The 27,756-nt window shown below is 39.2% G+C and overlaps 3 protein-coding genes across 6 annotated transcripts; 2 read left to right on the top strand and 1 right to left on the bottom strand.

The window, feature by feature from the left end:
• Positions 1-2,465: 2,465 nt before the first annotated feature.
• On the bottom strand, positions 2,466-6,574 carry LOC135640564 (heptahelical transmembrane protein ADIPOR3-like). Its single transcript, XM_065155131.1, has 3 exons — positions 6,198-6,574; positions 3,916-4,234; positions 2,466-3,455 (listed from the first exon to the last, which is right to left on the bottom strand). Exons 1-3 carry the CDS (start codon positions 6,428-6,430, stop codon positions 2,802-2,804), a joined length of 1,206 nt encoding a protein of 401 aa, XP_065011203.1. The 5' UTR covers positions 6,431-6,574; the 3' UTR covers positions 2,466-2,801.
• Positions 6,575-14,775: 8,201 nt separating this feature from the next.
• On the top strand, positions 14,776-16,554 carry LOC135671974 (lysM domain receptor-like kinase 4). Its single transcript, XM_065180430.1, has one exon. The coding sequence runs from the start codon at positions 14,776-14,778 to the stop codon at positions 16,552-16,554; it is 1,779 nt and encodes a 592-aa protein (XP_065036502.1).
• Positions 16,555-20,135: 3,581 nt separating this feature from the next.
• Positions 20,136-27,247, top strand: LOC135583479 (uncharacterized). Of its 4 annotated transcripts, none has more exons than XM_065155097.1 (4): positions 20,136-20,257; positions 21,842-22,088; positions 23,359-23,606; positions 26,714-27,247. In XM_065155097.1, exons 1-4 carry the CDS (start codon positions 20,189-20,191, stop codon positions 27,071-27,073), a joined length of 924 nt encoding a protein of 307 aa, XP_065011169.1. In that variant the 5' UTR covers positions 20,136-20,188; the 3' UTR covers positions 27,074-27,247. The 4 variants fall into 4 exon arrangements, with proteins under 4 accessions (XP_065011169.1, XP_065011180.1, XP_065011175.1 ...); XM_065155108.1 differs by lacking the exon at positions 20,136-20,257 and adding an exon at positions 20,264-20,528; XM_065155103.1 differs by lacking the exon at positions 20,136-20,257 and adding an exon at positions 20,264-20,575.
• The last annotated feature ends 509 nt before the right edge of the window (positions 27,248-27,756 follow it).

The raw sequence follows: 27,756 nt of genomic DNA, 5'->3' as shown, positions 1-27,756 counted from the left end.
TCTTCACCAAATGCAAATGGAGCAGAAAGCCAAACCGAGACACGTTTCCTGGCCACACCTGCTTTCATCATCCAGCTTGTATTTTTAGTTGTCCTCTGTCATCCTTATCGCAAGAGCGAAGCTGAGACGCTTCTTCCTCCGTTTCTACTAGTCTTGCCTCTTTTCTTCTTCCTCCTCTTCTTTCGTGGTGTGTGGGGCAAGTCACTCTTATATTTATTCCCTCGATTTGGGAATTTACGTGTGGATTTGGCTGTCTCATGCAAACCTGCATTCTTTTTTGTTTTTTTTCCCTCTCTATATTTTGTTTCTTCCTATAAAATCATGATATTTATATATGATTGTCTTTACTTAGAACAAATCACTAGACTTTCTATTCCTACTTAGAACAAATCTCTGGTCCTAATCAAAATCTAATTAACATCCCTATCAATCTTATCATGTGGGACACTCAATAAAATGATTGACTAAACTTACGATGATACACACCAATCAAAATTGAGTTGCTCTACAAGGCTTGTAGTGAATGTGGAACTTGACTAACCTAACTCCTCGTTTGTTTAATTTAAATGAGGATGACAAGGCGAATTGGAGAGAGTGAGATCTCGATGTGGAGTGAGTGAGATCGATCGGTCTCAACTTGGGCCACCAACTTTTGTAATAATTATTCGAATTGGCTATCAATTAAAGCGAAAGGGTCACTTCATGGAATACAATAAATGATGACTCACTGACATACACACATAGCCAACCAACATCATCATTTATGCAGTTGACCTAATTTTTCCTTAGAATACAACTCTTAAAAAGGAAAAATAAATTAAATAACATATTTATAATTGTGAATTTTAGTATCCATATATATATATATATATATATATATATATGTATATATATATATGTATATGTGTATATATATATATATGTATATATATATGAATATATATATATATATATGTATGTATATATATATATATATATATGTATATATATATATGTATATATATATATATATGTATATATATGTATGTATATATATATATGTATATATATATATGTATATATATGTATATATATGTATGTATATGTATGTATATATATGTATGTATATATATATGTATATATATATGTATATATATATATGTATACATATATATATTACTGCCTTTAGGATTCGTCCATAAAATCTAGGTTAATTACTTCTAAACATGGCCAAGTTAATATATCATTAGTAATTGATTCATTTTGGTCTAGATCATGACTCTCCAAGAGGTGGTGCAATTGATTCCTAATTATTGTGTTAGTGCCCAAGTATTTAAATTAAATAATATATTAACTGGAGGAACATTATATCTATTTTTTTTCTAGAAAAAATAAATTAGGGTGTCAGTAATTCAATAATTATGTAAGTAGTTAAAATAGCATTGGAAATAAACATGACCAGAGGGCAATGTTAAAATGAGAACTAAGAACAAATACTGTTGCATCTCTACCATGTTATGGAGATTGAAGTTGTTTATGCTTTACATACTTTGGAAAACAAGCATAAACACTATGTTGTTTTTTTTTTTTTTTCCTTTTTTGGTCTTTATAAGGTTCATTTCGTAGTCATAACTTAATAAGTATTTTTTAAAAATAGAAAGAGATGTTTGATATGAACAAAATTAAGAACTATAGGCATTCTATTACTCTAATGAAGGATCAAGAATGTATTCCATCACAAAGTTTGTACATTGATAAGAAGAAGATGATGAGTTAATTTACAAGTGAAGTGCTATTATTTTGAAAACATATAGGTATGTGATAAAAGTAACTAAGGACATGGAAATATTTATCTATAACTTTATAAGATATGCGTTTTTATAATTTGGAACGATCGATTGAGCTAGATTTAAAAAAATAAAATAAAATTGATGGAGGAACTCCCTCCCTATGTCCATGTTCTCCATTTAATTAATTCCTTTGAATAGTTCCTTTAAATGAATAAATTGTTTTTTCAGATTTTTTTTATAATAATCAGGGTGCAGAGTTTCTTTCTCATCAAAATATTTTGCGAATAGAAGCCTACTACTAAAGTTGTAGAAATTTTACTTGGTAATTTTGATATTTAAAAAACAAGGAGTCATCAGACACCAAACTTATTTTTTCATGTATTGTTTTTTTTCTACTTTTAAGAACAAAAAACAAATATATGATCTAAATAGTTGTGCAAATACATTTGGAGTAAGAACAAGAGACTCTGTACTCCACACCATAACAACAAATTCATGAAGACGGTCGTAAATACTTGGAATAGTATGGCTTGTTATTATATCAAACTAAAGCTTAGACAAAAAAAAAACAAAAAAATAGAAGACTCAATCTCAAGCCCACATAAGCCTACAAGAAATTTAACCATCAGTAGAGTGTGAGAATCAAAGCTCATCCTCTTAGAAACATTCGATCATCCAAGACACGAAATCACAGCCTGATACACAATTTTGGCTGCTGGCCATCTGTTATTCTTGTGAGTTATTCTTAATCAGTTGTATCACAGAACAACAATACAGTCAGCAAGATTAAGTCAGCATGACCATTTTGTATCTATTGACTGGAGACATGCTTACAGGATAATCAAATATCTATAGGAATTTATAACAAGAAGTTCCGCTTCAAACACAACATTGTTGTCGTTGTGAGAGGTAAGCATTATTTTCGAACAGGATGTAGTGCATACATCATTGTAGCTCTCAAGCTTTCACAAACCAGTAAGTTCAACCTTCTTCTGTAAAGGTTTGAAGGGCTCTTGTCATGGAAGGGTAATTCTAGCACCCTTCCAGATCTCTCCACTTCAAGTACACTAGTCCTGCCCGGTAGTGCGTATAAGCTCCTGCAACAACCAACACATGAAAGAGCTGGTGACTGTGCCCAGCAATGTCAAATTTCCCAGGCATCCACCGCTCTGGAATTCGTGTAGCATACACCAATGCACCAAGGCCGTAGAGAAGCCCCATCAAGATCTCATAGCCTGTTGTGTATAGCGCCTCCGGCCGGTGCCAAAAAACAACCAGCTTGTGCAACACAGGGACCACACCGGAGATGCCCATCCCAAAGAAAAGGCCTGCTCTTATGGATCGGTACTCAGGGTTCTGAAAAACTGGGAAGAGCGAGACAGCAATCGTGGCGATTCCAAGAATGGTGATGAAACTGAGGTAGATATTGCAGAAGAATGGGTTGCACATGAATGAGTAGTACACTGGTGGATAAAATGATGTCGAGATGAGTGCAGCGATGCCAGCATAGTCGAGGCGGAGCATGATGTATGCGATACGTCGGGAATGGCATGATAGAAGATGGCATATGCTACTTGAAAGAAGGCAGAACATTGCACCACCTAAGAAGGCAAAGAATGGCCATCGTGGAATTGGCCGTACTAGTATTGGGGCTATCATATTAGCCACATCATCTTTCACAGCTGACTGCATATTCAACATATAATGGAGATCAAATTAGTGCTCATACATAGTTAAAGAGAATTCAATATTTTCTGAAACCAAATCTCAAATATGCACATATTGCAAACAATTGTTGAAAAGAGAGCTACCTACACATTATTAATGCATGTTGATATGATGAGAATTAAAAAGTTAGGCCTACTTATCTACATTATATTAAGAGAAATAAATAATTCCACAGTAATTCCAACTCAAAGTTTTTATTCTGAGATCAAGGTGTATAATAATTTTATTTTCATCATAAAAGGAGTACAATTATGTTCACTATCTATCTACCAAATACAAAAGAACAGTGCCTTGAGATAGTTGCAGTTTCACTGCATAATGCATGGAAAGAAAAGTAACAAAAACATTATGCTAGACTTAAGAGAAATTTTTAAATGTAAATTCCACAAGCAGAATTCAAGATAGAGTGGGAATTTACCAGAACAGATACGTTAGTAGCATGTGTAAATCTGTGTGGCAGACAGTCTGAAATAAGTTGCAGCAGATGCCAGCGAGATAAAGATGGAAGCATGTCCAGAGAGCCCAAGGATGTCTTCAGTTCATCCTTTATTCTTTGCAGATCAGATAGGTGAGGTAGCGAAGGAAGACAAGCCACGAGTTCTGATTGAATCTTTTGCAGATCAGCTTTCTTTAATACATCTGGCAAATGTTGTAATGACTGCAGATCTACCACCTTTGGAACCTTCATTGCCGTGTATATTGTTAGAGCAAGAAAAAGAAAGAAGCCAATCAGGTGCCTGAAACATGAATTACATGAGTCGTCAAAATCGGAAGACAAAATATAAAGGCTGTGGAATAATGAAATTAACAATATAAGGTGCACAAAATTCCATTCACATAATAGAAATATCCAAACGAAATATATTAACATCTTGGTATCTAGTAATGGCCCATACTATCATCTCGGCCTCTAGCTTCTAGCAGTAACCTTTCCGACAGTCTGATCACATTCATAGAAAATAGTGGTTTCATAACTACAATAATATATCTATCATGAAGACAGAAACTTCTGTTACATAAAAAGAAATAGCATCTAATGCGAAACAATTTATACAAAGATATAGCAAAGAATAAATGTACAAACTTGCTAAAGCAAGACTTATGATATTGAAATCAATATTTGATGTTTTGAAGTATCAACTTAAGTTTGTATTATTGAAGAAAGTTCCATTTAAATGTGACAGGGTTGTTATCTAGAACACAGTTTGAATAATTGCATGGATTGGCATCAATATGTTCCACTCGAAAATAGAGAGATAAATGAGTAACAGTCTGAGGTAGGAAGTTGACAAGTTAGAGCTGAGGAGTTTTGGTAATGAGAAAATTAAAGGATAACTATGTTATTTGAAAATTAATATGCTCACATATATGTTAAAAGCTTTGTAATGAAAGAGAAAAAGACTAAGCTACTACACAGACAATGCAGGGTAAAGATTTTGTTTTATCAAGATCTCATAACCCAAAGCTAAAGATAGTTACTTAAGCAAGAGTTGCTGGAGTCTCCTATTGCAGGTAGCCTTCTGTAGATATCTATTCCATAAACATGGCAGGGAAAATAGAAAAAAGAAACATTGAGGGAATTTAAATAAAAGAATATTGGAATATTTGCTCAAAATATGCAAAAGGCTACAAAATAGAACAAAATGAACAAGGTAATTAGAAAATACAGAAGGAACAGGGAAATTAAAAATAAAAGTTGAAAATAGAAGAATTTAAACGTAGGATAGAAGAAAATGAAGGGCATTAGGGAAGCCTAGAATTCATATATAACTAAAAAACATTTCATTTCTTTGATATGTCATGAATTTTAGAATAGAACATGTGGGAGTAGGTCCCTGAATTGTTGGACTTATAGCCTCATTTTCCCATTGCTTCTAGCCTTGCTTTGGATATTTCGGCATATGTTTCGACTGACGGGTACCTTATGTTAAGTTTCAGTCCCTTTTGAAAGTCGTTGTTCATGAGCCTGCAGTGCCCGCCCTTCCGGTTGGAAAGGGTCGGTCCCACATATCATGTACAATCCTACCTTGAAATTGGTAATTGGTAGTACTCCCTTAAAAAGAGAAAGTTGAGGGAAATCCTGTTTTCGTTGAAATTATCATTGAATAAAAGTACACTAACATTCACTATTCAAAGATCAAAATGCTTCCATGATAATCTAAATTGACATAATCTTCTTTTAAGTGATAAATTCAGATTAATTAATAACAACATTTTCTTGATCGTAGTTATCTCATTCAGGACATACTTTGAACCAAAGATGATTGCAATTGCTTTATTACTAAAAAGCACCTTCAAGCCCTATCTGCAATGTTATTAGGAACAGTTGTTCGTAAAATTACAATCTATTTACCAAAAATAGATTATTTATGCAGGGCCTCATCATATCGGACAAACCCTTCATCAGATCGTTCATACTTTGTCCTATACGACATGGGTTGGATTAGAATTGCCACCTAATTAATGAGCAAAAACACAAACTTCATGCCCCAAAATTCTGTCTACCATTCAAATTCAATCATCATTTGCGATTGGAATGGAATCGCAAGTCTGTGATCAATGGCATCAAATCAAGATTTCGTAAATACACAATAGAAAAGATCCAACAGAAGGGAAAGGAGAAAGACGAACAGAGAAAAGATTAAGATGAAAAAGGAAGCAAAGATCAAATCTTTATGGAATTCTCAGTGGGAATCTTACGTCCAGACGTTGAGGGTCTCGTTATGGACGGTAAAAATGCTGAGGAGGATCTGCTTCAACGGCCACTCGGAACGGTAGTACCCTAGGATGTACTCGTTGTCCTTGAGATAGCCGGGCAGCGAATGGTACTCCACCAATTGGTACTTCACCTTCTTCCACAGCCGCCGCCCCTTCCCCGATCTCCCCCCGGAAATGGTCCCGATCGCCGGCGACTCCCCGCCCTCCGGCACCATCGTAGGAACAGCAACGCCTAACCAAAGGAAAAAGCTCTCGCCTATGAGCCGAAACCGAAGAAGACCCAGCGATCGAGGGGAAGGCGGAGAAGAGCAACCCCAGAAGTGGAGCCCCGGCAGATCAGGAGTCTAATCGTAGGAGAAATAGACGATCTCGGATTTGGAGACACTAATATCGGTTTTGGAGAACCGAACCCGTGAAGACTTCGGCTTCTTAACGGGCCGAGTCACCCCGACCGTTTGGGATGCAGCCAGAAATGTGGGTCCTGAAAACCCATCACCCATGAGTTGTTTTCGCAGATGATTCGGTCAACGTCGTCGCTTTCTCTGACTTTTCGGGTTTATGTGAAATTTTTATTTTGTCTTATGCAACATAAAAAATATAATAAAAATTACTTTATACACAAAAAAAGGAACCTGAAAGCGATCCATCCAGTAATATAACTGAAACAAGAAACCTAGAGAATATCTAATAAATATTTTTCGATATCATAAAGAAACTAAGGGACAGAACCCAAAGATGCCTTCAATGCATGATCTTGGTATGCTTTAATAAGGTCTCCTCCACTAGGATAAGTGTTTCAGCCATAAAGAGTTATGAGCTTTGCAATGTGAACAACCAACAACAAGGGTTCCATCAGTGAGAGAGGAAAATAGAATCCTATACCTTCAGAAAGATAAAGATAGGTCTCATTCATTCATAAGGGTAAAAGCCCTCTATGTGATAGAGTTAATGGTTACCCAAAGGTATCAAAAATCATAGGAGATGAGGTTAAGAATCTGACTAGAAATGAGTTTTATCAATCCAATATGAGGAACTAATTATTCTGGATGGAGCCATCTGATGTTGTCTCTACAACTAAGTCCTCTATGATAGGAGATGAGGTTAAAAGCCCTCTTTGATAGTGTTCATCACGATATGAGGAACTAAACTAATTATTCTGGATGGAGCCATCTGATGTTGTCTCTATGACTATGCTAATTAACTTTAAATCAAATAAATAAACATCAAAATTGGATCGATCACCGTTTTGTCATGGCCTTAGCTGGTTTTGCCTAAGTCGTGCGGCACCCTTGCGTGTTCGTCCGCAAAGGTCAGCCTCCCCAAAGCCTCCCATGATCCCTTAGGACCCACAAAAGAGAGAACGGGATAGAGAAAACGTCTAACTCGGGATCCACAAGCAAACATCTCCAAAAACACTTCATAGACAATGCAAATTACAAACAGACTTTACAAGCTTTGAACAGTTGCACAACAAAGGGTAAAATGGTCCATTATAGATCAAAAATCTCACACGTGTCCACAGACACAACATTTATTTATAAGCCTAAAGCGGCCACCAACCTAATAAAATGGGACTATTAAGCCTTCGACCGTCCCTCTACATGCTGTACAAAGCATGAACATACCAAAAGACATGGACATACATAAGCATTACATCAAACCTCTTGTTTAGAAGTTTGTCTGTGACATTCTCCCCCACTTATTCCTTCGACGTCCTCATTGAAGTCTTTACCGACACTGCAACTCCTCGCCTTTGCTGAGTCTTCAATCTTCTGCTCCAGCTACAATGCGCCTCTTGGCTCTCAACTGCTCTCCGCTGTTGTTTTTGAGTAGTCGAACCTTTGATCCGCCATGTTGCTTCAACTCGCCAATGACTATGACTCTAGTGTGGGGTTGGCTGAGTTGTGTTGATCCCTGTTGGTTCCTGCAGATCCTCTAGATGAAGGAAAAGGCCATCCTTACTGCGCTAGTCTCTCAAATGCCTCATGCTGCTTGAACTGGGTGGATGCTTGTTGGAGCTTTAACTAGCATCACCTCGCAAACTTATGAAGTTTTGGGTCCTTCCTCAAACAAAATTTGCTTATTGACTCTTCTGTCACTTAGTTGTCACATCCAAATAGGTTCGCATCACTTCCGCTTTCGATTGGCATTTCATTGGGAAATGAAGCGGACAATCTACTCTCAGTAACACTGATCACCGTTGGTGAGGATTTGACAACTATTGTCTTCCATTATCTTCGAAGGGTCTTTGAACATATGCAGAGCTCCTCTGTTGGATAGATAAGAGAATTGGGGTACTCGATTTCGCCCATTCTCTTAAGAGTTGAGAAGGCAAAGGTTACTTGACTTCGCCCGTCTCCTCGAGGTTGTACTCCATGCATCGAGCTGGTTACTAGCCTTCGCCTGCTTTTTGCTCACATTTCTGAAGCACTTGAAGTGTTTGCACTTCTTGCGTTGAGTTAGTTACTGTGATTCACCTTCTCAATGCCATCGAACTTCTAGAATGCAAGAAGTTTTCACCCCAACTTGGAGTGATTCTCTCATAGGTTTGGTCGCCTCTGGGATTGTACCGTCTTCTCCATCAACCTTGCCGCCTACTCCACTGAGTAGCAAAGGTACAGCACCGTGTACTATCTGCTTCGTTCCTTGGTCATGCACTCTTGCCTGACTCGAAGTCCTTCATTTCGGCTATCTTGATGAGAAGCTTGTTGACACCGGTCTTACAAAGTTCCTTGGCTTCTGCACTCTTGTTGACTCGAAGCCCTTCAGCCTTGTCTCGGTACTTGGAGTTTGCCTCTGCATGCTCCGCCTCCTCGGCCCCTTTCACGACCAAGTGCTCTCCCTCCATGAGAGCAAGGGATCAATGACTTTCGCGGAAGTCCCGCCTTTGCAATACCATGGCGCTGCTATGCCTATGACCCTACTATCCATCGCCTCGCATCTGCATCCCTTTTCTTCATGATCAGTAGATATGTCTCTGTAGCACTCCTCTAAGTCTACCTCCATTCCAACTAATGCTTGATTTTGGGTAGCTAAGTCCCTTTGGACTCGTCGTCGCTTTCTCGCCCCTTTCGACCCCCTGCTTCAACACCTCTGTGTTCTTTAAGCAGCTCCGTTTGGTCGATGGAAAGACAGACTGCAACTCCTATGCATGGCCTTTGCCATCACGTTGTAGGGTTTGCACCGATTCTGTTCTCCTTAGCTTCCTTGGTAGCAACGTTCACTTACTCGACCTTATCCTCTGACTTGCCGGGCTCCCTTAAGCGAATGTGAGCTTTGGAGCAGTCTAACTCTCCAACTACTTCGATCATACCTATGTATGATCAAGTCCCTCCCATGGGACTCACTGGTACTTGCATTCAAACTTTTCCCTTGATGGAACACAGCCCCCATATGCTGATGACCAAGGTTTTCATCCGATGCAAAATTCGATGCACGCACGGAAGACCTGCCTCTGCGGTACCATGGCCTTCACTCCTTGAATTCATAGCCCTTCTCGCCGTCGTGTTGTTCACCAAAGTGGAGCTTTTAGTAGCTCCTGATCATACCTCCATATGATCTAGTCCCTCATGGGACTAGATTGTGTATATCGCATTGCCACGAACTGTTCTACCACGATCCGCTGCACCATGTCACCTCCTGGTGACATCTCTATTGCATTCTGATCCTTGTGGGATGAACTCGAATTGTGAATCCTTCATGTGTGGCCTATGTCAATACATCGCTGGGTCTCTTCTACCTTCGATTTTGTTCGCTCCTTTGGCAATCGACCTTCATCCACCCACTCTTGGGTCATACTTAGATGAAGCGCCAATCTAGGACAGTCCATCGCCTAGTAGCACCCGAAGTCCCCCGACTTTGCTACAATTAGTGCACCATTGTCTGGATCCTAGGCCTCTACCCCTACCAGCACAATCTTCGCTGCGCACCGCTTCCTTCATAGCAACTTAAATGGCAACACTATGGTATATTCTTCAAGAGTACCCGCCTCTACGTCCTTTTGCCCCGTGCTAATGCCTTCTGAACCCAACTTCGCCTCCGCAAATTGAGTCGCTTTAGTTCCTCCATCAAATGCTCCTCCGAGATAAGATGCATATGCCCAGAAGCTCCCTTCGTCTTTGGCACCATGCAAGATGAGATCGCTCCGTCAGAATGAATGACCCATGGAACAACATGATCCTGCTCTTGCCTCTGCAAGAGTTCATGTCCTTAACCTTTGTCCAAGGAAAGCACTATGCCTCCGCTCTATGTTCCATCTTCTATGCTGGCTCCTTTCATGCGGCTTGGGTACTTCACTAAGTTACACCCAAGTTGCTATGCTCCTCGTTTTTTCATTTAGTTGATGGTGGCCCTCGTGCCCACCATTCCATGAGTCAGCCCTCCCTTGAGTCCGATCTCCATATCGACTCCAAGTGTGCCTTCATTTGTGTTGCTTTGGGTCGCTCCCCCACTTGATCTCGCAATGCATCTACCAATGCATTCTCTCAAGCGAGATCATGCGATGACTCATCGCCGCTTGCGCAGTCCATTGAGCTTTGTGGAGTTGTTGTTTGTTGAGGTACTCCTCCTCAACTTGTGAGGTCCGTCCCACATGATTCTCCCTCTAGAGAGCCGGGACTTATCCCTCCTGGATAACTGTCCTGTTGGAGCAACATTTCTCTTCGTTTCGGAGACCACCATCCCCTTGGACTACTCCGATCTACTGAACAAACTGTGCATTGTTCTGCCTCATGCAAACACACTTGCTAGATTGCGACTCCACGTCAATACAGCCCCCGCTGCTCCACTCAAGGACTAGCAACATGCAGAACTCGTTGCACACTTCAGCCTCCTACGGACGTATCATTCACATGCCGAAGAGAAAGTTTCAATACTCCATGGCGTCGAGTTTCGGTCGCCATGGGATGGCCACGAACATTTCATCGTCCACATACAAGCCCATGCATGAGTACCAAATTCTTTGAGCTAGCAATTCCCCTCACCTCCGTGAGCTTTGCATAACTCTTTTAGTCATTGAGCAACTCATTCCACCTTGCATGGTCTCATCCTTTACCAAGCGCCTCGCTTGCCTTGAGCACCATCAAGTATAGTTGTCAACGTTGAGCCATAGCTCAAACTCAGCCATCCCAACCTTTCTGCGCTCCGCATTCTTCCAAGCTTGCATGTTCTCGTGGTGCTTCTTGCGCGAAGGGTTGGTCATTCCTTTGAATGCCAATGTCAGATGCCCGCTCCTCCGAGCGACTCCTTTTCCCTACATCTCCATGCCCGTTTTCCTCCCCAAACGGTCGCGCGTGTGTTGACTGCCCTCAACGCAGCCCCGCTAAGTCCCTCACATTTGCATGCTAAGTGTTTTATGAGTGCTTGTCCCGCTCTGATATCATCTGTCACGGACTTAGCTGGTTTTGCCTAAGTCGTGCGGCACCCTTGTGTGTCCGTCCGCAAAGGTCAGCCTCCCTGAAGCATCTAATGGTCCCTTATGACCCACAAAAAGGAGAGAACGGGATAGAGAAAACGCCTCACTCGAGATCCACAAGCAAACATATCCGAAAACACTTCATAGATAATACAAATTATAAACAGACTTTACAAGCTCTGAACAGTTACACAACAAAAGATAAAATGATCAATTATAGATCGAAAATATCTATAATAAGATATTTAATAAGATGAGATTATTAAGTTTCCCTCGTCCTTTTATATTTTATATACTGTACAACGTACCAAAAGATGAACATACAAAATCAATACATCGAACCCGTGATAGTTTGGCACACAGCTAATCAACGAAAGAGGAACATGCCGATTAGGAGGATTTAGTCAAATATGCTTTGTCTCGTCCCATCATAAGATAATAAATACATATGGATTTGGTCACGGACGGATCACACACACTTTCTTTGTTCTTTAATGCATGTGGACGGCGAAGGGGGGCGGATTGACGGATTGACGTCTGCTTCGTGGATCTCCTGCAGCGTATGCAGTGGAAGTCATTCTCAGAATGGCCTTCGTGCACGACTTGTCAAGCCTTGGCGTAGGGCTCCTTCCTTCTGGTGGAAGAACTCCACGTGGTGCGGAAACGTGTCGGTCACCTTTTGGACACGTGTAAATAGATGACTGCCACGTCGCCTCGTCGCTGCTCGCGGCCGACAGTTTGGAAGCGTCTGACGTGGAAAAACTCAGATGATGCTCTACGTTGGCGGTTCATGTGATGTGTCCCACTTGTACAAGTTATGTGTTGTTCGACTATTTAGTATTTAGTATACACAATGGCAAGTATCCACTATTATGTTATTTTGTATTTTATATTCGATTTAATGAATATTGTATCTATTTATTATATTTTGATATGGATGATTGTTGGATATCTATTTATAATTTATAGAGGTTTCTTTTTCTTCAAGCAGAAATATTTTCAAATTTAAATTTCTTATTAACCAACCAAACTTGTTCTTCAAGTAAACTTGTAACTAAACTTATTTTTAACAATAAATCCAGAAAAAAAAACCTGCCAACCTGACAAATTATGAAAATAATAATAATAATAATAATAATAATAAATGGCTCTCCATTCCAACATTATTTAAAGTATAAATTTAATCGTAGCAACAAAGTGTTCTCCTATTTATTTAGTTTTTGTTTTGTTCAACGATGATAGCAAGACCAAATCCTCCTCTTGACTACTTCTCACGTATGATCTTCACCAGTTCTTACCCAATTTCCAGCAGCTGCAGCATCATTGAAGGCAGAAGAAGAAAGAGACTGGTTTATCATTAAATGGCACAGGTTCATGTGTCACATGCAACATCTTCCTAATCGTAAGCCTTATTTATCATTAAAAAAATGTTTAAGGTATTTTTCTTCTTTGATGTTGACATATCGAAATGATTAACTATATATACATACATATATATATATATATATATATATATATATAAATGTTCTATTGTAATTTTCAAATGACTTTTATTATTTTTGCTTTGTCATGTATATAACTAACTAATTGATTCTAAACTGCGTCTTTCCCTTACTATATATTGTTTTCAAAAGTGACTTATTACAAAATGCTTGTTTTTGAGGGTAAAACAGAAGTGATGAAGAAGCAAAGGAAGTTGTTTGACCAAATCATTGATGAAATGATTGGGCTTTGATAGGTTCGAACTGGATTATGTTTCAAACGAATTATAATAGGCTCAAATAAATTATAGAAAAGCCAATAGTTTAGTTGGTCGGAATACAATCTTTAAAACAACACACCATTCATTAGTCGCTTAAAAGACATGTAATATTTATTATGCTATATATGTATGACATGTAATATTTTTATAATATATAAATATAAATTGAAGGTATGATCGAATCGACTTGACAATACAATCAATTTGAGAATGTGATGATCTTATAACACGACATGGCTAATCGATCACTTTAAAGGATACAATCAACTTTGTGTAAAAAAAAAAAAAATCGATTTACTTAAAAAATAATTAAACAACACACTTACCTACCTACGATATGAAAGAATTAAGTCCTCGGAAAATTAATAGATGAGATCGAATGTGTAGTGTATCATTCATTATCGGCTTTTCTATTGAGAGCGTGCTTGGCTTTAATCTTACCAACATGCTTTGAGCCATTCGGAATATTTTAATTAACGAATCTCCATCCGGATGTGCTTCCGAGTTAAGTTATTCACCCCACCCCAACCCCAAGTGGGAAGGATCTTGTAAAACCGTGTGGGTCCCACCCGATCCGTTGACTTGAACTGCCGCGTGGGCCCCAAATGACAGGATGCGCGGAAGGCTGGTGGGACCATGAAATGTTGATTAGGTGCGGAAACGCCCTCCGTCGACGTCTTGCCGAGCAGACCCCAGAAACGGTGGGACCCGCATAGAGACCTGCGGGCCCTTTCCCCGACCCAGCGTCGACCATCGCTTGTTTCGTGTTGCATCTCTGGATCGAGACAGCAGTAAAGCCGCACCGAGAAATATCTTGCGACTTCCTGTTGTAGCCGTCATCCAAAAGAGTCGATCGATCTAAAATAAACGTCATATTGAAGTTTTTGAGAACGGAAAAGAGAGAGAATGTGGCATCAAAACTAGTGTTTATGCAGCAGGAGGAGAGAGAGATTCATTACCAATAAAAGTCATTCTGTTATTTCTTTTTTTGTGTTCTTAAAATCTTTATTTTCTAAATAACTTACAGAAAGAAATGCTTGTGTTGAATCCAACTCCTATCAAATTGACAATCTAATATGATATGTTGCCATGCATCGATCGTGAAGAAATCATCATATTATCCAACTTCATTCTCTTTCCAAGTCATAACTAATAGTCTGCAATGCATCATGCGAACAACCGCTTGGCACATTGCCTGAGAGTGACAGGACTCGGCAGAGGCCCCTCCTCTTCGGCTTCATCTGTCTATCTTAGTCAAAGTCAACACCAAATTATTGGACTCTTCGATCCTTGGAAGACAGAGAAAGGAAAGCACAACTCCTCTTTCTTCCACCACTCGCATCATTAAAATGCCTTCATGGTGTTTCTCCCTTTCCCCAATCTCCATGGCTTCTCAATCTCTCACCCTTCTCTTCTTCTTCCTCCTCTTACCTTCCCTCCTTCCTGTTCTCCATGCCCAGCAACCCTACGAAGGCCTTCTCACCACAGACTGCGAGACCCAACACAACGCCTCCTCTCTCCTTGGCTACTTCTGCAACAGCCAACCCAATTGCCAGGCCTTCCTCACCTTCCACTCCCAGCTCCCATATAACTCCGTGGTCTCCATCTCCTCCTTGTTGAGCTCCCACCCGTCCGAGCTCTCCCAGGCCAACTCCGTAAGCCCGACCGCCACCTTCCCCACCGGCACCAAGGTGGTGGTCCCTGTCAACTGCTCTTGCTCGGGTGCATACTACCAGCTCAATTCCTCCTATCTGGTACAATCTGGTGATACTGCTCTTGTCGTAGCCAACAACACCTATCAGAGTCTCTCCACCTGCCAATCCATCATGAACCAGAGCCTCAATGGCACCACCAAGTTGTTTCCCGGCGTTGAGATCACTGTGCCTCTTCGGTGTGCTTGTCCTACCAGCAATCAGACATCCAGTGGCGTGAAGTACCTGCTGAGCTACCTGGTGGATACCGGCGACACCATCTTCGGCATAAGCAGCAGGTTTGGGGTGGACCAGCAGAGCATCGAAGAAGCAAACGAGATATCGGGCACCAACATCTACCCCTTCACGACCCTCCTCATCCCCCTACGGAGCCAGCCCAACACGTCCCAGCTCGCGGCCCCTCCGCCTCCGCCGCCGCTGCAGTCACCTCCCGCCGCTCCCCCTCCGGCTGGGAACAGCTCCAGCCACACCGGTCTTTACGCCGGGATCGGAGTCGCCGCGGGCGCTCTCGCCCTGGCTGCGCTTGTCGCGATCTACTGTGTTGCCGCTAAGGCCAAGAAGAAGAAGAAGGTAAGCGAAGCTCTTCCACCCAATGATTCAACCACCTACGGAACAGCATATGGTAAATCATCAGACGTGGAATCCTACGAGAAAGAAGCATCAGAAGACGTAAAGACGATGATATCCGAGATCGGGCACGCCTTGAGAGTGTACAAGTTCGAGGAGTTGCAGTTCGCAACAGAGAACTTCAGCTACGAGTGCCTCATCGAAGGATCAGTTTACAGAGGCATGTTTAATGGGGACGCAGCTGCTGTGAAGGTCGTCAATGGGGATGTGTCCAAGGAAGTCGAGGTACTGAAGAAGATCAACCATTTCAATCTGATCAAGCTCTCTGGCATCAGCTTCAACCAAGGCCAGTGGTTCCTCGTGTACGAGTACGCCGATAACGGGCCTTTAAGCCACTGGATCTTCGACACATCCGGTTCCAAGGTGCTGAGCTGGGTTCAGAGGATGCAGATAGCTGTGGACGTCGCCAATGGCGTCAGCTACCTCCACAGCTACACCGAGCCGGCGTACGTGCACAAGGACGTCAGGAGCAGCAACATTCTGCTGGACCAGACGATGCGGGCGAAGGTGGCCAACTTCGGGATGGCGAGGGCGTCGGAGGGAAGAGACGGCGAGTTCGTGTTGACGAGGCATATCGTGGGGACGAAGGGCTACTTGGCGCCGGAGTATCTGGAGCACGGACTGGTGTCTCCCAAGCTCGACGTGTATGCTTTCGGCGTGAGACGATCACCGGGAGAGATGGCTCGGAAACACAGAGAGGGGATAAGTTCTCATGGAATGCGTTGGTCACCATTGTTAGCGAAGGCGGAGGAGGAGGAGATGCCATGGAGAAGCTTGGAAGCTTCATGGATCCTCTGCTGGCAGGCAAATATCCTTCAGATTTAGGTCTTGAGATGGTTAGATTGATCGAGAGATGTCTGAGGAGGGATGCAGGTAGTCGGCCAAGCATGGAAGAAGTAGCACAATCTTTGTCGAGAATACATTCGATGTCACTAATCTGGGAACAATCACCAGCATACTAGATTTTGAACCGTAAGAAGGATCTCATCGTGTAATGTATGACTGAGACAGGTAAACTGCTCCAAACACTCTGCCTCATCCTCCTGTAAGCATCTGCTAATGGATGCATTCCCTTTTCACGGAAACCATATCTTACCATCAACATTATGTTACTCATAAATTTGTCGTGAGTTTTCAAATAGATTGATAACATGTTTTGGGAATTTCTCCGGCATCAATTATGGAGCAGAATACAGTTTCAGTGACGATTGCTCATGAAAAGAAATCTTGCTCATGAAAATTAGATTGCCGATGAGACTTTCAACAACTACAGCATAATTTTTGTGTGTTTTATTAAGATAAGTAAAATGGTAAGCTTTGTTGCCCTACGTCTCTTTTGCTCATGGAGCATAAACATCTTTTGTTTTGGCATTCCAAAATGCAGACAGCAAAAACGTCCACCTAACTTGTTGAACAGTGGAAGAATGCTCATGTGATTAATATTATCCCAATAGAAAAATGACTAAATATTTTGATTTACTTTATTTTCCTAACATTTAATAAAACAAAAACTATGAACTAACTAAAGTCACAACAAGTAATGCATCAACCACTCATAAGTACAACAAAAATAATAGTTACAGAAAGATGCATCAATAGCTAATGCTTCATAGCTATATGTTAGAGTTTTATTTCTGTCAAGATATATACCAAAAATATCTAATTTTTGAAGAGCTGAACTATCGAGAGGACACCGGTTGGAATTAAAAAAAAATTACAAGGATAAAATAATCTTTTAATAGGTTAAAAGAAACTCTAATCTTTTTTTCCCCTCAACTGTAGCATTCTATGCAAGTCTTGCAGCTACCATAGTGTGCCATAGTTTATCTCCTATAGCATCGATAGCCTGAACTCCCTTCGCCGTCGATCGACAATTCCTACGACTATCGCAACATTCCACTATTACTATCGTGTAAGTCCTTATCAATCGTGCATGTGATCACAGTCAACCCGTGACCCCTACGACTGTCACATAGTTGTTGGGTGACCCTAGCCTTCGGTGTCCCGTTGATGTCGATCGTAGCTAACAAATGTCATCATAGTAGCATCACTACAATCGTCGATCAAACGTAGTGCCCAATAGAGTTGTTACCTTATGTAGTGACCTCGTTGAACGTGAAGCGACGACGGCCAAGATAAACTGTTGTAGCATCTGGGCTATTGCACATAGATAGTCGTCACTACATGCCACAACGCTACCATCCCTACAACTATTAGCCATGATTAGGTTGATGACCAATGAAGGCTGTCACCCTCAACAGTATTATTATTGGCACGAAGCTGCCAACAATAGCCTAACGAACAAATACGAGCGGCATATTTTTATCATGATTCCACCTATATTACATAGCGAGCAAGGAGCATGGAGGAATAGATTTAGAGATCGGACATAATACATCACAGATTAATTTAAAAATAATATTAATACGAGATTGAAATAATGATTCAAAAGATGAATAAATCTAAAATTATTTTGATATCATATCTATTTATAAACGAAGAGTTTGATAAATAAATAGGACAATCCCTCTCATCAAAATCATCTCCTAAGAAATCTTATTATAATTAGACTTCATTGATAACTATGATTATAATCTAATCATATCTATAATATATCTTATCCAATTAAAGATGACTACATGATTAAACATAATGCATGCGTGTGATTTCCTCAATAGCTATTATATCTTGGGCCATTTCTAGCTTGATCGATTTGAAAGTAGGCCAATGTGTTTACATGTTCTGATACTTAAATCGTAACTCCTCAGCAACTTAAACAACCCACTAGAACACTTGCAAACTGCCCTCTAACATTGTACTTCAAATACATCACAATAGCATCGTATTCAATTCACAACAGCAATTATAGACCATGGATCGTGGACGTGAATCATCGGAAACAATTAACTTACTAAAGAAAGACAACAACATTGGTCCTCTCATCAATTTGGTAATAAAAAAAAAAATATTTTTTCATAAAATATTTTAAAAACCATTGTCATGACAAATTTTAGTCAATAGAAAACACAACCAGAAAAGACAACATGAAAGTATACATTTTTACAATTTAAAAATAATAAAAAAATCATCACAAACCACACAACTTATGTGCATGGAACCAAACGTAAATCTTATGAACACAGTGCATGCACATGAAAGATCTCAAGTACCATATTTGGGGGACTGGATCCAGCTTGATCAATTTATGGTGAAAGCTGCAACAGCCAACTCCTGAACATTTTCCGACAATAATTGCAGATATCATAATTCTTTAGGGAGTTCTTTGGGATGAATGCAAACCAACGAAGGGAATATATTGCATGCATCTGTATCTCGGTCTCAATTCAGTCATGCATTTGATTCACACTCCATGTTCGATGAAATATTTACCATATGGAAACAGCAAATAAAGAAATTCTCATGTATAGAATCTTTCAACGAGATAATACTTTTCAATTGTCTCAAAATATGCCATGGTTCCAAACATATTTATCACATGGAAAGAGAAATCTGTTCCAAACATATATGCCATGGTTCCTCGACGGAGTTCAAACTTTTAGAAACATTTTCAGATCAATTGTGATATATAAGGATCAAAAGGAGTTAAACTACTGAGCAAACAAGTGTTCTGTAATCATGCACTCAAAAACACAAACTATTATGATCCACTTTCTAGCCCTTGCAAGCTCTATCAAAATTTTGGTATTAAAATCAAATTTAACTCACTTCCGAAATTACATAACACTGTAATGAATCAGCTCAAACAATTATCTTACACAATAGAACAACAACATCAGCTCTCCCATCAGCTAGAGCAGTTTAAATTTCATCAAGATTGTAACTTGTCATGGACATTCTATCAGTCATATTGAAGCAATTAGATATCACAAGCACATTCTCGTCAGACCATAGAAAACATAAAAAAGAACAATATAATGCACAGGTAAAAGCTTTCAGCTTACAGTAATAAAGGCATGGCCTCCACGTATCTTCTCCATTGCCTTTCCTATGAGTCGGTTTGGCGATGGCGCGGTGCATACCCGTTATCGTGATCTCCTCCTCTCGTTCCGGTCCAGCGCCCCACTTCACGGTGGAGTACGGGGACGGCGGATCCACCCTCTTCTGCTAATTCATTCAAGAAAGAGTAATTTAGGACCTGTTTGCGGACAAAAGAGGGGGAATGTCCTTGCCGGGGGAGGGGCAATCTCAGAGACTTCTCGGAAGTGCCCTTCCACAGCGGTAGCGGCGACGGAGAGCTTCCCCCTCGTCGGACATAGCTGGGCGGCGGCAGCTGCGAAGGCTTCTTCCACAGCCCGTGTTCGGAGCCGAAGGTGTTTAAATCTCCTGGGTTGCCGGGTTCGGAAGGGCTTGACGAAACGAACGGGAAACGGGAAACGTGGATGGTGTTTCTTTTCTAATCGGTCTTCTTATCGGATCCGAACAAAACCCGTTTCCTTAAATGGCGTGGCCCTCTCAAGAACCATACCCGATCGCCCAAGGACCGGCAAGAATCGAAGGCCAACGCCAGGTGAGATGAAATCTCCCAACTTTGGATTAGGGTTTCACCACGAGGATCTCGATCGAGTTCGTCCCTGGATTCGCCCTCCCATCAGGGCTCGATTTCTATCCCAACATCGTGTCGAAATGGTTTTTTTGTTCGAAACTTAGGTTTCTCCATCTCGATTGTGGTTGGCTTGTTTCGCTAGGAACGGATAGGAATTTACCAAAGCGATTCAGCTTGGAGCACATGGGGGTTGGATTCTATTCTACGGGGCTGACATTCGACGAGGCAGCTACCAGTATTGTTTCGTTAAACACCGCAATGTGTTTGTGACTTATGGATCGTGCAAGTTGCGAAACACAATTTATTTTCGTTTTTGTTGTTGTTTGGAGCAGCTTTAGCTTTTCTATTCATGCCATTAGTTGACATTCCTATGTAAAAATTTCCATTTCTATGTTGCAATGATTTTGAGGTTTCTTTTTTAAGAATGTAATCCCTTTTTTTTTATTGCCCGTGTTTTTGATACAAAAGATGTTGTTTATGTCTATTTTTCTGACTAATTTACTATCCACTTGTTTGGATTTCTTGCTTTCAGCTGATCAGTATAAGTTTTGACATTTTATTTCTCTCTGGTATTTTGTTGAAATGCTTCTGTTCGATAGATTCTGGGTGCACTTATTATTGCAGTTAAGATATCTATTCATTGAAATGCTTCCGTGCAATAGATTTGAACTTGGTGCGGCATCTTCTTGTTTTCTTTTTTTCTCTTGTAAATATTCAGTAGGTGAGTATATGAAGTCATCATATCTTTCTTATAACTTTGGTTACCAGTTTTAGCTTATAGAGCGAGAAGAAGATCTTAGATAAACCAATAATAAAGAGAAATGCCTCCCTAACATAAAACTAAAACCTAAACCTGACAGTAACATTCTTCAAAAAAATGTCTAGAGCACCAATATGTGCGCATGCAGTGTACTCTTGAAAGTGTACGTATGCAGAGTTAGCATATGATTAGTCGAAGATGTTATAGTACCCACCACAGCATTACATTGCATCACAAGTTCATGCTCTTCATCTTTGAATGTAACTCTGTTCACGGCATAAATTTTGGATTTTTTGAAGTAGAGGATCAATGTAGTTATAACTTATTCATTTTCAGTTTACACTAAAATTTCCTTGATAAGGCACAGGTAATATTTCTGTACTTTCTCTTTGATACAAAATTGCAATATGCTGTTCTAAGATGCTGGTATCTTCTAATTTTTTCATGTGTGATTGCATTACAATGGCCCTATTGGCTACTTGAACTTGGACACTGAAAGTTTGTTTGAAACTAGAGGTGTAAAACCTTCACCATTTCCTACTGAAGGGTACAGCGTGTCACATAGATATTGTTTCTTGCTTACCTTTCTTTGTTTTAGGGTGAAAGTTCATATGTGTTTGGTTGCTTATATTTTTTGGACCAGTTGGATTGGTATTAGATTACCAAATGTTGAGAAGAATCTCATTGTACTGGAGTTATATTTTCTTCAGGATAGTTCAATCTATTTCTTTTTCTTTTTTTTGCACTTTCATTCATGTTGGTAAACAGATTGGGTCTTTTCTTTCCAGTGGAAAAAAATGAGGCGTCAAGGACAATATGCTGACATCAATCCTGCGATGGCTGCACAGATGCAGCACATGTCGGGACAAAGATTACAACACAGCTCTGATATGAGTCATTTTCCAGGAGGGTCAGATTCTTTTCAACATGGTGAAGAGCATCACTATATGCCTTCTAAAGCAGAGGGACAATGGCAGTGGGATAGGGATGGGACAAAGGGATCAAATCAGCTCCCATCTCAACTATATAAAGAAGGCAGGTGTTGCTTCGCTTGAGATTGAAAATTGTGCCATTTCATGGTGATTTTGCCACCTAATGCCATGAGATTTGCTTTAGTCTTCTGTCTTTTTCGATACTACTTGTTAGGTTAGTGTGTTTTTGATGCTCAAACTTTTTGCATGGTCTGTAAATTTGATTCAATACTCTCCATTTCTAACTAGTATTTTCTATTGCACATGGCCATGGAGTGTTAGTTGGTCCTATTTATAAATCAAGTACATTTCTTAGCTTGGCTTTGAGCTTGAATTTACAATGCCTTGACAGGTTCAATTGTAAACCAACTATTTTGCATGCTGATAACAAATATTTGAAAAAATAAATTTGCATTTGCTTGTATTAGTGAACAATGCATCATTTTCAGAGCTGGATCATCCCATGATGGACTCGTTGCAACTAATAAGGTGAATAGTATAATGACCAAAATTGAACATGAGTGCTATCATGCTAGAAATAGTGTTGTTTTGCCTATAACATATGCATCCATTTCTTTCTGACAAAAGCAAAAGCAAAATAGTTGCTCTGTCTTGCTTTCTTATTTTTCCAGATTTAACTCTATCTTTTTTTATTATAAGAGTAAATGATAATATCTGCAGTTTATAAAGTATAGAACAAGGACACTTGAGTCTCATTTGAAAATCAATACACATCTTTTATATCCGATAATATATTGGAATATATTTTTTTTTATGCTACTGATTCACAAAGTCTTTTATGGATATTGTTCAAAAGAAGTCATACCTAGGAAAACCTGGGTGGAAGTTCCAATGGAGGCTTTTGGAAAGCTTGCATTTACAATTACTGAAGTTCTTAACTGAACTAACTTGAATATAGGAATCTATATCCTAAGCAAGGCTGCTTGTTTTGTTTATAAAAAAAAAAGGACTCGAAGGTTCTCAAGTGTTGGCTGCATCACTTGGACATATCACTTTCAGTTTTTCTTTTCCCTTTTAAAGTAAAGATTTCTGATAAATACTGTCTAATAAAAGACCATGTGAAGCTTCACTTATTAGTTTTCTACTACGTAAGTGCTGGACAATGTTACCTTATTGCAAAAACAAGAGAGATGACATTTTCTTCTAGTCATGATATAATTTGTGTATCATGTAATAGTGCCTTAAAAGATGTGTTTTACATATGATATTTGCTCGCTGCAAATCTTGTTGTTTTCACTCTTTCCAATGGTAATTTAAGGTTCTTTTGTCTACTTACCCTTGTTGAACTAAATAGGAGATGAATTTTGATTTAGGACAAGGAAGCGATGTTTTGTCTACTTTGTACGAGGCACAAATGTCTGATTCAAAATTAGGTAGGGAGATGCAGATAAATAGAGACCCAAGAGCACATGCCCGTCAAGACGAGTTGGTGGCCACATTTGATGATAGCACTCTTCCTCAAACATTTGAAGGTCTTGAAAAGAAATTTCTTAATGATATCATGAACTTGGCCAAGGAGCAGCAGGAAGCAGAGGACAGAGAAAATGCTAGACACAGAGAGGTAAATTTACAAATTTGGTAGATACGAATCTTAAGGTTTGGATATTTATTTTTCTGTAGAAAAGAAGCTAAACTTCTAATACTTTTCATACATGTGCTAATTAAAGCTATCTCTTTAAGCTGGATTTTGTGGTACCAATCAATGTTGCATAGGTGGTCACCAAAGTGCTGCCTATGTAGTTGAGCTGCTCTCATGGTCTAGGCCCCTAGTGCTATGGAAGGTATCAAGCTGAGAAACTATCTGAGCACTTTTGTCGGGACTTTGGTGGTCAAATGGGCCATAAAAGTTTGCTTTTTTCCTAGGTGTTTTCCTATTTATGAAAAATAGTTATTAATAAAGAGACATAGGATAATGGTACTTGTCATTTGAGTACTATGACATATTATGTGATTGTATGATGAACAGCAACAATAGTTGATAAATTGGTTTGTCAGTTCCTCTTTATACTCATGGTAGATCAATGATGCATCAAATTATATTTCTATTTTCATAGTTAGTACTTCTATATGTTTCATTTATTGTAATCTATTTTTCAACAAGGAACTTGTGGATACATGGAAATGAAACTCTAGAAGGTCTTCAAAGTAAGTAATGGATCTAATTCATGTTACCTAAGATTCAGATTTTTGATAACTATATAAACAATCATCCAGAATAATCATCAAGTTAAAAATGTCTTGCACTTGGGTGCTGGACCTATTGGTCCATATATTGATAACATTAAAATGACCTGCTGAACCTTATTGACGATGCTGGATTGGTCGTTTATTTTCAATTTCTGAATGTAGTTCTTATTTGCAATAGAACTTTGACGGATAATTTGATAATTAGTAAGTGGCTTTTTGTTCCTCGTGCTAGCGTTGGTATACATATATATTCGGTATGTGGCTTTGGTTCTCCCTTTTGGAAACAAGAGTTGGTATTGTTGCTCTAATGTCCCTCATGGGTGTAGGAAGCGGCATTGCTGCCGTGTGACCTACCTGATAAAATGTTTAGGAGATATTAATATAGTTTTATAAGCGAATCCTGTTACGAACATAAAAAATTGTATGTAGTTTATTTGTGAAGTTTATATACCTCAACTTTAAAATCTATAGCACAAGAATTGGTACAAATGTTATGAGCTGACCATGGGTAATGAAATTTGTGTATGCCATTATCTTAACTAATGGTGAGGTAAAAATCTCTAATATTGGTATTCTAGTCAACATAGTACCTACTTATGCTGATTATAATTTTGACATAGTGTAATCATGACTATGAAGGGATTCAACATAGATAGTTCTGAGGATTATAATTATATCTTGGAGATATAATTACATCTTCATGTTTCAATTGGAACCGTAAATTTACATTTAAACAATGTAATTATTAAGACATAGGTGCTTTACTAATTATAATAATGTTGTTGCAAATTTATTTTCTAGTTCACTATGAGTTAAGATGAATGACAGAAAGTTTCTGTATTTACCTCGTAATATTTTTGTTGTTTCTGGTGTTGTATCATTTCAAGTTGTAGGCATTAAAATTTAAGTAATAAACTAGATGTATTTTTTTATTTGTATATCTTATGAATTTCTCTTTCTAGGAAATTTATCATGCACATCCTTTTGCCACCTTGTATGAGTAAAAAACGTGATGGCCACAAGCTTTTTTTCTTTTTAGAGCAAAGGTAGTGAAGCCACAAGCTTATTCTATAAAAGAATGAAATGAGTACAGGGTGAAAAGAAAGAGCATAAAATAACGAAACAAAAGCAAGAAGAAGAAAGAAATAAAAACCAAGGACCAACAAAACATAAAGTGTTTGCATTAGGTATTTAAAAGCATCTGCAAATCAAATCAAAATCACTTTAAAGGTCATCTGGATCAGGTATTTAAATACTTCAAACCATGAAACAGGACACTACATGTTTCCACTAACCAGATTTTGAAGAGTTTGTGTTTCCCTTCTTACCATAGGTCTAACAAAGGAGGAGAACCAACCCATCTCCAAACTTTCTCAAACTTGTAGAGAAAAGATAAATTCTTGATTTACTCTTGGTGAAGTTGATAGCTAAGCCTGAGTAACAGAAATTCTTGATTTTCTGTTAAGTATAGACTTTCAGATCCACCATCCAAATTCAAGTTTAGTTATTACTTTGGAAAGAAGTGCGTGAAACTTGAATCATAACAGTTCTGGAAGAGTTTTGATATAACCATGGGGATCTTTTTTTTTGTAGGAACTAACATCTTTTTCCTTTCAAATTATTGACGAGTGTTGAAGGGCTATAGATAAAACCATTATAAGGCAAATGTTCTTAAAAATATCAACAGAACATGAAATTTTTTGAAGTCTTGATACAAGTTTTTTTTAATGAACCAGTTAAATGTATTACTAGAAGACTCTTCAATGTGACAGTTTAATCAGCTGGTGTTTCAGGTCTCTGTATCTCCATGATACAATCATCTGGTTATCAAAAACTATATAACTAGTTTGAAAAAATTAGAGAGGCTTTGCAATTTAATAGGTAAAATAGTAGGATTTGGAGAATGCTAGGCAGTGATTTTCTAGCAAAAATCATGAATTCCTTTGATGGTGTCAGGTCTTTGTTCGAGTAGTCAATATAATGTGCTCCAGTAGCCTGGCTAGATTTATAAGATTGTGGTTTGTGGAGGAACATTCACACATGTACATGGAGTTAAAAGCAGATAATCTGCTAATAAATAATCTCCATAATTTAATTTTCTTTTGGACTTCAGCTAATATTCCCATATGCCCATAAGCATAATTTTCTAGAACCAATTCTACTGTCTGGTTGGGACTGTTGCCTGGGCTGTCTAGACTTTGTGACAAGTTATTCTCTGTTGGGAGGGTCTTCCAGATTTAGGAGAATTTGTCAATGAACTTTGCTCCTTTCTGTGCATTTTAAGAAGGAATTGCTGGTATATTTGTTTTTATTTATCTACATCAATAACATATATATATGTATTATTTTCTCGGTTTTATCCTCAGATAGATGTCTTCTTGGTTCCAATTATTATATTTCAAAATCTACCTTTTCATATCCTAAATCTTCAGCATTTAATTGTTTCTAATTGTTCACATCAATATTCCTTTGAAACCTTAGAGATTAAATGAGATCAACACACAATATCAAGAAAAACTGCTGGCTGTTCGAGCCCGTCAAGCTACCCAGAGAGAGGATATGCTCCACAAAGAATCTCAGGCACGCCATCAGCAATATCAACAGGCTTATGTGAACAGCTTTCAGAGTAATGCTGGAGCTAGCGATGCACATGGCTTTGGTGCCGCTCCCAATGCTGTCAGTACATACGATGATGCACCGCGTGGATATGCTGCAAGTCACTATGACTCCTACGGGGAGAGAGCCGAATTGTCAAGAGGAGGCGCCAAGGGTCGTGGCTTCGGCAGTCGTGGGCGTTATACTGGTGGTCGTGCTTATAACTCGAGAGGTCGATATTTCTGAACCAAAGTTATTTGCCTGTATTTGCAGATTGATGACATTTACTCTGAAATCTTATGTTCTGATCAAGTGGCTGTTGTACTAAGTGACAACTTCTCTGCTGAATGCCCATTCATGTCTGGATACAGGTATGTGGCAATCCATTGGATTAAATTTGAAATTTTCTTTTTTTTTGAATATTTTGCTGGTGGATTACTTCAATGTCACTCAAATGCTTTTTGTAGTTTGTATTTGTCGTGAACATAGTTGCAAAGCAGCAGCTCTACCTCTACGACAGTTTCTGCCATTTATTGGGGGGCTTATCTTTTAGGTCATTGCTTAGTAATTGCTATCGTGCGTGTATCTGACAACTTGGTTTACATGCGTGGGAAGGTGGGATCAAACTAGCCGTAGTTGTTGAGGGCTGTACTTGCAAATGAGCTCAAAGCTTGGGCTAGGCCTCTCGAGTCGTTGAGCTTGCGTCTTCCCGGCGTAGCTTACCTTCTCCGTGATGGGAGAATGTCTGGGACCCCATTGTTTTCCTTTTGTAGGTAAGTCGGATGGTTAAACATGTTTGGGCGGCTAAAACACTAGGACAGTTTTCCATTTGCAGTCCGCTTTGCTTTCTTACCGGGAGGCATATCGGGACTTACCTTGGAAAATTATGTGATGAATTGTGACAATCAGAATGTCATTTTATCTGTGTA

Source organism: Musa acuminata, chromosome BXJ1-4, assembly GCF_036884655.1.
Source record: "Musa acuminata AAA Group cultivar baxijiao chromosome BXJ1-4, Cavendish_Baxijiao_AAA, whole genome shotgun sequence".
NCBI lineage: Eukaryota > Viridiplantae > Streptophyta > Magnoliopsida > Zingiberales > Musaceae > Musa > Musa acuminata.
Note: the sequence above shows the minus strand (reverse complement) of the source record. Positions and strands in the feature narration are given on the sequence as shown.